We start from the raw sequence: 12,240 nt of genomic DNA on the forward strand, positions 1-12,240 counted from the left end.
AATATTTTTTTTCAAAATATCAAAAGATGATTCTTGAGTCAACATATTTGAATTGTAGGAAATAAAATAGATCTGAAACAAATCTAAATGAAACCACATTTTCACATCAAACTAAAGGGTTTAGAACTGAAACGGAAGCGTACTTAAATCTATAGCGAAAGAAATTTTCACATCATGTAGTAAATTTTTTAAATTAGCACGTAATCCTTTAGAATTTTTTCACTCTATATATTTGGTTATGAGATGTTCGAATAGAAAACCTTATGTGTAATTTGGGGACCATAACTGTATATTTATAGGTAAATACTGCCAATCAATTTTTTTATTCTCAATTTGACCCATCACAAAATCAAAACTTATAAATTTAGTTTCTACACATGAATAATAAAATTTATACTTTAATTTGATGAATTAAAACTTAATATACAATTAATCGAATCATTTCACTTTTAACTGGATCTAATTAATTAAATAGTTTTTTTATAAATAATAATTTACACATAGAACCTTACATAATAAATTTAAAATCCAACATGAATCACTTACTTTGCAAAAAAAATAATTTCTTTTACATATTTGTCTTCTATTTTTCTTCTCTTTAGCATTTCTCTTTTTTCAAATCTTCTAATTTTCTTACTCTTTTTTTTTTTTTTTATACGTTTATTACACTTTTTGACTTTTAAGAATTCGTTCAACAAATATTAGTTAAATTAAGTATTGTCCTTCATTACAGTCAATGTTTATGTTTCAACAATTTCCATTATTGAGGGCATCAACTTGTCAAGGAAGAAGTCAATCATGAACAACCCACACGTATCAATGAGGCATTTGTATTGAAACGATTGTTGTGCAGGAGGCAAGACTTTAGGAACTTTCTATGCTAAACAAGTTTTATTTTCAATTTATAAATTGACTTCCCTTTCTGGTTTGGTGATGTGCCAAATGGGTTTGCAGCTTTGGATCCCAATTTATGTTTTTCATGTTTAAAATTTTAGCTTCATTCATCTTAAATGGTTTTTCCAAACAAAATTGAAAGCTAAATGACCTATAATTATATTAGGAACTAATAGCTATAGCAAGCATGAATAACCAACTCATTGCTTCGCATTATTTGGATTCGAAAGAATCAGTCAAGATATGATATATTTATTGGTCATATCATTGTAGTAACTGAATTTTTTTTCCATAAAAAAAAAAAAAAGAAAAAGAAATCTAATTATAAGTTGTGAAGCAAAATAAAAAAGTATGCAGATAAATGGATTTTCTTATATGATTAGGTAAACACAATTTGAAATTTAAATACAAGAACGGTCATGAATTTACAGTTAAGAGTTAATGGTTTCAGTTTGTCCTCAAGTTTTGCTTTTGTGACTGAAAATCCACATTTGATTTTTCAATAGAAAAAGAGGGGAAAGATTTTCATCTAGTTGATATGATTTAAATAATTGTAGTAATTATATTTTTTATTATAATGTAAATTTTTTTCATTATTTTAATATCTATTATTAATTTTATAATATAATTAACTAATCTTGATACAATATTTTATATTAAAATAATAATGTATTTATCAAGCATTATACTAAATTAATCTTAAAATTAATTTTATCGAAAGCTCTTTTTATATTACTTTAATTATGTAACAAAAATACTGCATGAATTCAACATACTCTAAATATATATTTCTTATGACTAATAAAATTAGAGGTAGAAAAAAACACTCTAATTGCTTAAAGGGGATTTCCCACTAAGAATTTTATGTACTCTCTTGAATCCAAATAGTAATTCAACAAAATAATCAATTCAAGAGGGTCAAGGTGTTTTACCATATTTTACTCTCAACTTTAAAAACATCAACACTAATATAGAAAAGCACGAAACATTAGATAAACAACCTGTTAATGGTCAATACATCGACAAGCAACTCGCATTTTACACCTCTAGTGAGATATGAAATTTGGCGTTCGAGTTTGTGTTTGCGGAGGTGGGGAGAGAGCATGAACGTACTTGCAGTTTGGGCATGAAGGGTAGGATTTAAAGAGTATTACAAGCAGATGGCAATTCATACATGGCAAAGCCACCATGTTACTACCACTCCCTGTTGATGAATTTTGTTGATTATCATCTTCAACTACTAACTTCTGTTGACCAGTAAAATTAGGGTTTGTGGAGATGTTGAGTTCAAGGTCCAACTTCTTCTCCTTGGGGTAGCTCCAGCTTCTTCTCAAGCTCTTTTTGTTCACATAATACATTCTACCTGACTGCCATAATAACACCAAAGCACTGTTTAGTTATACCTATCAAATGAAAACCATTCAAACGACAGGAGGGTATGGAAACATTTATATGAGAAAATATGATTGATGCAAATATATAATACCTTAGGAAATATATATTAATTAACTTGCATGGCTCGACATCTAACTAAGAGAAGGATATATATACATTATATAAAATATAGATCCTTTCCGACTGCCAAACACTACTTACGTGTCAAATAAAACAATTCTAACAGGAGGGTATTAAACATATGTATATATGTGTATGAAAAAAATATATGGAAATGAGAATTTTTCATTATTAATTAACCTGCATGGGAACATGTGATTAAAGAGAAAGATATAGTATATTTATATGTATACCTCAAGATCAAGACATTGTTCCCAGTCCCAGGGTAGAGGGTCCTTAAGTTGAAGGTCAACACTTGTTTGAAAGTTAACTGAAAAGAGCTTCCTCTTCCTAGAAGACTTGCTCAACTCAGACTCTGAAGATGAATTACTGCTTCTGGTTTTACTCATCACACACTCTCTTGGAGCCAAAGATAGCTCTGTAAGATCCATTACTCCCAGAAAGAAGAAGAAAAACTCTCAGTTCAGATACAGGAGACTATAAATATTTGGCTTCTGTATATATGCAACTATATATATGCACGTATATGCATAAATATGTCCTTGTACTAGAAATGAAGAGTAAAAGAAGAAGAAAAAGAAAACCCAGTTGAAGAAAATTTTTGGGAACAAACATGAAAACATGGAGACATATCTAAATTGATATTAATCTACCACAGTCTTGAAGATCAAATTGCGCAGGAGAGAATCATGCAAGATGGCATGTCTAGTTAATAGGGTTCTTAAATTGCTCTCATCGAACCTATTAATTAATGAATGGAGGACAGGCCAAAGCATTAAAGATGGCAAGTAGATCTCACTTTAATGCCCAGAAAATTAAAAACCATACCTACACATTACAACCTCAAATATCCACTCACAACACATATTAATACTATATGTCTACCAAGAAACTATTACTTAATTTATTAGCTAACTAAAAATTAGTTGATGATATTTATTGCTGCTGTTTTGAAGGGATTAGGACATAAACCAGAAAAACTAATTGACAAACACAAACACTACGTTTAACTCCTTAAATTAACATATATATATATTTACATATATATGCTGAAGGATAAATGCCATAATATAATAAATCAGCAGATGAGGATGTAGAAATCGTCATAATTATGTGTTGGGTCCTCCAAATATTGAACTGTTAGATATGCATTATAAATATGGCTGTACGTAGTCTCGTGCATAGGCCAATTAATATATGTAATTGTGATAGCAGTTGCAGAGAAATTTATAGGAAAAAAATTTCACCACATAGGAACCCAAATTGAGGCAGAAATTAAATGAATATGTTTCTTTCACATGAAGGATAAGGATTAAAGCCTAAAGGGCCAGTCTAGCTATTGATTATTCTTCTAGGAATTATAAGCTAGTTCATTTATAATAGATTAATGTTAATTTTTGTTCTCCAACAACGTAACAGGTACCATATAAAAGATTGGTGGTTTTCTAATTTTTAAGAAATAAAAATCTCTGTTGTAAATTTCTGTTGCATATTTATTTTGAAACTTCATTTTGATCTCTGATAAATTATTTTCTTTTGCTACCAATTTAAAACTTTTTTCGAATAGAAATTCTCTATTTAGTAAGTGACTATAACTTATTTTATAAATTTTAAAAATACTCATAGACTATTTGTTGTTAAAATTATTTTTAATTAATTTTTTTTTTTTTTACATTAGTATGAATTTAAAAATTATTATTATTTATATGAATTATTTTTAAAAATATTTTTATAATTTATATTTTATGAGATACCTAAAACATAACTTTAACCTTTTAATTTAACTTTTTTTAATTTATAATATGAATAAAACTTATCAAAATCTTAAAAATATTACTATTTTTAATTAATGATATATTAATATCAAGATAATTTTGACTTTCTAAATATTTTAGGTAATTAAACACTTAAATTCTTGAAAAACTAAGTGCATTTCTAAGAATTTTGAATACTCCTATATATTTTTTACTTTCTAGATATTAGAAAGTATTGAATACATGGACAAGTTAATACTTATTCATATACTCAGTAGTTATTTAATTAATAACATATTAAATACTTCCACGTGTCTTTTGAGGCCTTGGCAGTAAACTTTTTCATTGAGTAATTTGCAGGACACCCAAAACTTTTTATCCTTATAAACTGTAAAGGCCCACAATTTTAAGAAAATAAATATATATTATAATGACGAAAATAATCTTAAGAATTTAAAATTTACATTCTTTTAAAAAAGTTTAATAATAGAATAAATAAATAAAAGAAAACATATTAAAATCTTATAAAGTTAATATCCGCTGGACACCTCTGATGAAATGTGAAAGACAGTTTTTATTTGCAACTTTCTTACTGTTCAATATCTGCATCTTAATCTTCCTGATATGAAATTGTTAAATAAGAGAGATGAACTACACTTCTCTAATAAGAATATCACACTTAACACCGATATAGAAAACCAAATGTTGGTAAAAATCGTAAAACAACCAATAAAATCATTATCTCTTTTTAAATAAATTCATTTAACATAAAAACTGTGATTTCCATATTTACTCTTATGAGTTTCCAAAACCGACCTATGAAAACAATAACCAAGATAACACTTTATTACACATTTAAATAAACGATAATAGTAAACTTATCTTCCTACCCACTTACTAGTACCTTTGGGAGTCCATAGGAATCCTTCATATGCGTGAACCCAATATCCAATTTATCATTTAACCGACCAACCCCGTAGTCCGTCCGGCAATGAACACCAAACATATCACCGGCTCAATACTCCGTCCAATATAAGGGTGAACTATAACTCCTAACCCCTTACAGTATGAAACTTTTTAACCCCGTTCGACTAAGATAATATTCACAGTAGGATTTTTCCTATACACTAGGTTCGTACACCATTCCCCAGGGTATCCGATAAACCTTTCATACATATATCCACATCATCAACCAATCACCCATTACATACTAACATTTCATATTTATAGATCAATAGTAAGTTATGCAAATGAATAATATAAAAATCAAGAAAACATGATTTGGACATTTGCTTCGAATCAATCAATAAGTGAGAATAATCAATCAAACAATCAATGAACGAGAAAGTAATTTAAATCAATAAATAATAGCAATTTAGACAGTATAGGGATAAATAGACAACACAACTAGAGCAAATATATACTGACCGATTCCGGTATCACTCGTGACCTGTAATTAATTTAGAAATTTTTAATTTTTATAAAACACACCATTATTAATTATTAAACTTTAATTTACCGTAACGGGAGAAAAATGTGAGAGATTCTTATCTCGGATCGGTGTTCGAAATACCATCTTTTTCACTGTGCCTCCTGATGGTTCTCGAATTTCCTAGATTTTTTCTGTGGAAATCAAAAACACGGTTACATATTCCAAAATATCTCCAAAAAAGGTTAAAATGAATATTTTTAAATTTTTTCGACCGGTTTAGAGTTCCAGCACAGTAGCGTCGCCGAGCTCCGACACCGGCTCTGCCACCCACGATAATGCTTCCTCTTAGTCTTTCCATTTTTGGCCAGTTTTGGGCGATTTTGGCCGATTTTGCATGAAAACCTGAAAAAATACAGGGTTAGGGAGCCCCTGTTAGCCGAAAAAGGGAAGAACCGAGACCTTACCAGCATATGATTTTTTCGATGCGGCGGCTCCACCGTTCCTTTCTTACGGTCGAGGCTTCCTTTCAGCTAACCTGCAACTGAATGAGACGAGGAACACGAATGTCAAAAAAGTGAGAAAAATGGGAAACAGGAACAGGCTCTTCGGAGGAATTTTCGGATCGTAGCCGCGGCAGCTCGATTGAGATCCACTCGCATTTTCTGCCTCACCCTTTGGCCTTTTGACTCCGATATGGGTGTGGGGAGTTTCGAAATTCAATTTTAAACGGAATGAAAAAAAATTACCTTTTCAGCATCCGCGGTAGCTCCGGTTATTGTAGACGAACTCTATCAGGGGTAGGTGATCGTCCCAATCCCTCCAGAGTTTAGAACACAGGCCTTGAACATATCCTCTAGTGTGCGAATAGTTCGTTCTAACTGTTCATCTGTTTCAGGGTGGCATATTGTGCTAAGAGACAGTTTCATTCCCATTACTTGGTGAAAACTTGACCAAAACCGAGAGATGAATCTAGTGTCCCTATTTGATACCACTATCAACAGAACTCCATGTAACCTGACTATCTCCCGAATATAGATTATTTCTAACTTGTCTAAAGGATCGGTCATTCTGATGACCAAGAAGTGAGAGGATTTGGTGAGTTAGTCAACAATTATCCAGATTGCATCATGCTCCGAACGTGTCTTAAGCAACCATGTTCTCATTTTTACTCCGGTATTAGTAATGGCTTAAGTATTCCGCTTGAGTGTTGATATTCTACCTTAACTCGCTAACATAGAAAGCACTTGGAGATGAAATTGGTAATTTTTCTTTTCATCCCACTCCACCAGAATCGGGGTTGCATGCTTTGATACATTTTAGTACTTCAGGGATACATGGTGAACTTTGAACTATGAGTCTCTGTCATGATATCCCTTTTTAGTTAACTGTCATTTGAAGCATATATCATGTCCTAAAACCTGAGCAACCCATCGGTAGATACTCAAAATTCTGGATTTATGTCCTGTTATATATCCTTGCTGAGAGCCGCTAGAGTAAAATCAATCAGTTGGGCTTCATTTATTCTCTGAATCAGTTCAGGCTGAATAATTAAATGGATCAAGCATGTGGCCCTTTTGAAATACCGAAGTTTTATCTGTTGCGCAACCTTTATTACCCTACATTCAGAAACTAATATGTGAGCCAACATACCTGCACTTTTGTTGCTGAACATGTCAGCTACCACATTGTCCTTGTCTGGGTGATACAAGATCTTACAATCATAGTCCTTCAGAAGCTCTATCCAACGCCTCTGACTCATATTGAGATCCTTTTGGATGAATATATACTTCAAGCTCTTATGTTCTGTATAAATCTCAAAAGTCTCCCCATACAAATAGTAGCGCTATGTCTTCAAGGCGTGGATAATAGAGGCAAGTTCCAAGTCGTTGAAGAGGTAATCATTTTCATTACTTTTCAACTACCTAAACCCATAAGTTATGACTTTTCTGTGCTACATCATAGCACAACCCAACCCTAGGTAGGAAACATTACTGTACAATGTGTATCCACTTGTCCCACTCGACAGAGCTAAAACTGGCGTGGTAATCAACCGTTTTTTGAGTTTTGTAAAACACAATCATCATTCTACTCAAACTTAATATTCTTATTCGTAAGTCGGGTCAAAGGGACGACTAGGTTGGAAAATCCTTCAACAAACCTGCGATAGTAACCTGTCATTCCCAAAAAGCTACGAATCTCCTCAACCGAAGTCAATTTTCCTCAACCCATTACTGGCTCAACCTTCTCCGGATTCACTGACACTTTATCCTTTGATACTATATGCTCTAGCAAAGTAGTCTGCTCAAGCTAAAACTTACACTTGCTCAGTTTTGCATATAACTTCTTTTTTCGAAAAATCTTTAAAACTTGAGTCAAGTGCTGAACGTGTTCCTCTCTATTTTTTGAATAGATCAGGATATCATCAATAAATATTATGACAAACTGATCTAAAAACTATCTAAAAACTCTGTTCATCAAGTTCATAAAAATAACTGGTGCATTAGTTAACCTAAATGACATGACCAAGAACTCATAGTGCCCGCACAGGTTCTAAAGATCGTCTTGGAGATGTTATTTTCCCTGATTTTTACCTAATGGTAACCCGAACACAAGTCAATCTTGGAGAAAACATGAGCACCCTATAACTGATCGAAAAAATCATCGATCTTAAAGAAGAGATACTTGTTCTTGATCGTGACCATATTCAACCTCCTGTAGTCCATACACAACCTCAGGGACTCATTCCTTTTTCTTGCAAATGTGACTCCGACACCCTAAGGAGATATACTGTGTCAGATGAACTCACTATCCTGCAATTCCTTAATCTGTTTCCTCAGTTCCTCCATCTCAACATGACTCATACAGTAAGGGGCAACTAAAATGGGATAGGTGTTAGGCTGAAAATCTATCGTAAATTCAACTTCCCTATCCACCGACAGTACAGGTAGTTCATCAGGAAAAATATTCAGAAATTCTCATACCACAAAAATCTTTTGAATGCAAATTTATTTCTTAAACTTGCCTAATGTATAAAAGAACAACTGAGTTAAAGCATCATATAACTAATGTAGTTACCATGAGAGAATAATATCTAAAATTTTTATTAATTGGTGAAGGACTCTTCGTTAGGACGATTGAATACAAGATTTTTATGAAAATAATCTACGGTAGCATGATACACCGTTAACTAATTCATCCCAGAATTATATCAAAATCCTCCATGTCTAGTGCTATTAGGTCTACACTCAATTTTAATATGCTATTTTTACGATACAAACTTTGTATATGACATTCTTTAGTAGTGTCTCATTCCCAGAAATAGACATAAACAACACAGAATCAAAATTTTCATGTAACATATTCAAATTGCAAAAGCATGTGAAACAAAAAAATGTGAAGCACCAACATCAATTAAAACATGCGCAAGGTAATTACAAATAGTATACGCACCATGTATCACGTTTGGGTTGGCTTTAGCAACCTGCTGGGTGAGGGTGTAGGCTCTGCCCTGAATTGGAGGTTTGACCTAATTCTGATTCCGCGGATACTTTCACGTAGTGCTGAGTACTTCCACATATGCAGCAGGTATTGTTGAGGCGATAGCAGAGTCGGTCCCTATGGTCCTTGCCACAATACTAGCAAGTCCTACTGTGTTGTTGCCGAGACCTGAGAAGGAACTTGAGTCGCGGGTCTTGGTCGCTTGTTTTGCTGAATCGGTGCAGTAGGTGCTGGCCTGCAACATGGAACTGGGGGTCTGGAATTTTCCACTGCTTGAGGAAAAATGTGAAGGTTTCTTTCTATCAGCTGTGCCTTGACAAGAACTGTTGCGTAGGTACTGAGTTCGAATACATACGGTTGTTGTCTGATCACAGGACGAAGGCCCCACTCAAATTTTCTTGTCTTTCTGCCTTCATCCATCATACTCTCAGAAGAATATTGGTCCAATTTCAAGAATTTTCGGGCATACTCAGACATTGTCATCTCACCCTGGACCAAGTGTGCAAACTTCATCTCCTTCAAATGCTGAATGTGCTCTAGGTGATACTCTGCATTGAAAACTATCAGGAATTGTTCTCAAGTGACCGGAATGGGCAGGGTGATCTGCTTCAACTGCCACCAGCGACCTGCCTCACCCATGAGCATGTAGGTAACAAGTATGACCTTCTGTTTGGAAACCACCCCAAGAGTTGTAAATGCATTTTCTGTCTCTACTAACCAGCACTCGGCCTTTTCAAAAGTGGATACCCCTACAAAAATAAATGGGTTAAGTCTCTTGTACCTCTCAATATAGCTTGGGTTCATCACAAGCGGAACTAGGTCTTGTTGAAGAGGGACTGAATTATGCAGGATAGGGGCCAAATGACCCTGTGGCCGCACCTAGATGTATGGTACCGAATTATACTGTGACGGTGCTGAATGATACAGTGGAGGAGCAGAGCTGTATCGGAGTGGCACTAGGTCTTTTCATTGCAGGGATGACTCATACTGTGACAGTGGTGGAGGGTCAGCCAGCTCCCTCCTCTCTTCTCTCGCCTGTTGGGCAAAGATAAGTCTCTCCAGCATTTCGAAGAGCCAATCGATATTCTCTCAAAGTGACCCATCCCAGGCTACCCTGTTTAGTGGAGATCTTCCTCTCTTCATATCTTTATACCTGTATTCCATAAAGAAGGGTTGAATGTCAGGTTATATTGAATGATTCTAATCTTTGTGCAAGAAATAGTTCCAGGAATACGGCTCTAATACCAACTGTAAAAATCCAAAACCTTAAGAAAATGAATATATATTGTAATGGCAGAAGCAATTAAGATTTTTGGATTTATATTCCTTACACAATGAATCAGGATACCCAATAGGATTACGGGAATGTCCTTTTAAGGAAGTTTAAATAACAAAATAAATAAATAAAAGAAAACACACTAAAATCCTATAGAATTAACTTCCACTGGTCAACTCTGATGGGATGCGGAATGCAGCTTTTATTCGTAACGTTCTTACTGTTCAAGAACTAGATCTTAATCTTCCTGATCTGAAATGGTTAAAGGGGATGAATTACACTATTCTAATAAGAATATTACGCTTAATACTGATATAAAAAATTAAATATTGGTAAAAATCATAAAACAACTAATGGAAATATTATCTCTTTTTAAATAAATTCATTTAACATAAAAACCGTTATTTCCATACTTACCCTTATGAGTTTCCAAAACCGATCTATGAAGACAATACCCATGATAGCACTTTATTACATATTTAAATGAACGATAACAGTAAACTTACTTTCGCACCCGCTTACTAGTACCTCTGAGATTCCATAGGGATCCTCTACACATGGATCCAATATCCAATTTATTATTTAACCGGTCATCCTATACCCCGTCCGGTAATAGACACTAAACATATCACCACCTCAATACTCCGTCTGATATGAGAGTGAACTGTACCTCCCAACCTCTTTCGGTATAAAATTTTTCAACCCTGTTCGACTAAGGTAATGTCTATGGTAGAATTTTTCCTATGCACCGGATTCGTACACCCTTCCCCAGAGTACCCAATAAACATTTCATACATATATCTACATCATCAACTAATCACCCATTACATACCAACATATCATATTTATAAATCATCAGTAAGTCATGCAAATAAACAATACAAAAATCAAGAAAACATGATTAGGGCATTTGCTTCGAATCAATCAACAGGTGAGAACAATTAGTCAAGCAATCAATGAAAAGAAAGTAATTTAAATTAATAAATAATAGCAATTTAAGGAGGTATAGGGATAAATAGACAACACAGTTAGGACAAATATACACTGACCATTTCCGACTCCACTTGTGACCTGTAATTAATTTAGAAATTTCTAATTTTTACAATAAACACTATTATTAATTATTAAACTTTAATTTACCGTAACAAAAGAAAAGAGTAAGAGATTCTTACCCCGAATCGGTGTTTGATGCACCGTCTTTTTCACATTACCTCCTGACAGTTCTCGAGTTTTTTGGATTTTTTTGCAAAAATAAAAAACATGCGTTACGTATTCTAAAATACTCTAAAAAATTCAAAATGAGCATTTTTATATTTTTTTCGGCCAGTTTAGGATTCCGACACAACAATGGCACCAGCTTCGCCGCCCACCGCGATGCTTCCTCTTGGTCTGGCTGTTTTCAGCTGATTTTGTCCAATTTTACATGGAAACCTGCAAAAAACAGGATTAGGGAGCCTCTGTTGGTCGAAAAATGGAACAACCGAGACCCTACCGGCGAAGAATTTTTTTGGTATAGTGGCCTACCATTCCTTTCTTACAGTTGGGGCTTCCCTTCAGCTAGCCTGGAATGAGACGAGGAACACGAAGGTAAAAAAAGTGACAAAAATGATAAACGAAAAGGAGCTCATCAGAGGTGTTTTCGAGTCACAGCCACCACGGCTCGGCCGAGCTCTGCTCGCATTTTTCACCTCACCCTTTGGCCTTTTGGATTCGATATGGGTGTGAAGAGGTTCGAAATTCAATTTCAAACGAAAAAGGAAAAAGATTTTACCTTTTCGGTGTTGGCGGTGGCTCTGGTGCAGCGGCAACGATGGCCGGTCTTTTTCTCCGGCGACTGGTTCGATTTTCGGCTGCCCTTCTTCTTCTTATAT

General features: G+C 34.0%; 1 protein-coding gene across 3 annotated transcripts; it reads right to left on the bottom strand.

The window, feature by feature from the left end:
• Positions 1 to 1,726: 1,726 nt before the first annotated feature.
• LOC110824995 (uncharacterized) lies at positions 1,727 to 10,246 on the bottom strand. 3 transcript variants are annotated; one of them, XM_088216329.1, is made up of 3 exons: positions 9,046 to 10,246; positions 2,643 to 2,827; positions 1,727 to 2,261 (listed from the first exon to the last, which is right to left on the bottom strand). In XM_088216329.1, the coding sequence occupies exons 2-3, from the start codon at positions 2,796 to 2,798 to the stop codon at positions 1,941 to 1,943; spliced, it is 477 nt and encodes a 158-aa protein (XP_088072455.1). In that variant the 5' UTR covers positions 2,799 to 2,827; positions 9,046 to 10,246; the 3' UTR covers positions 1,727 to 1,940. The 3 variants fall into 3 exon arrangements, with proteins under 3 accessions (XP_088072455.1, XP_088072454.1, XP_021911161.1); XM_088216328.1 differs by having other exon boundaries at positions 2,643 to 2,842; XM_022055469.2 differs by lacking the exon at positions 9,046 to 10,246 and having other exon boundaries at positions 2,643 to 3,977.
• Positions 10,247 to 12,240: the final 1,994 nt, after the last annotated feature.

This window comes from Carica papaya, chromosome 3 (genome assembly GCF_054855325.1).
Source record: "Carica papaya isolate Zhongbai chromosome 3, ASM5485532v1, whole genome shotgun sequence".
NCBI classification, from domain to species: Eukaryota; Viridiplantae; Streptophyta; class Magnoliopsida; order Brassicales; family Caricaceae; genus Carica; species Carica papaya.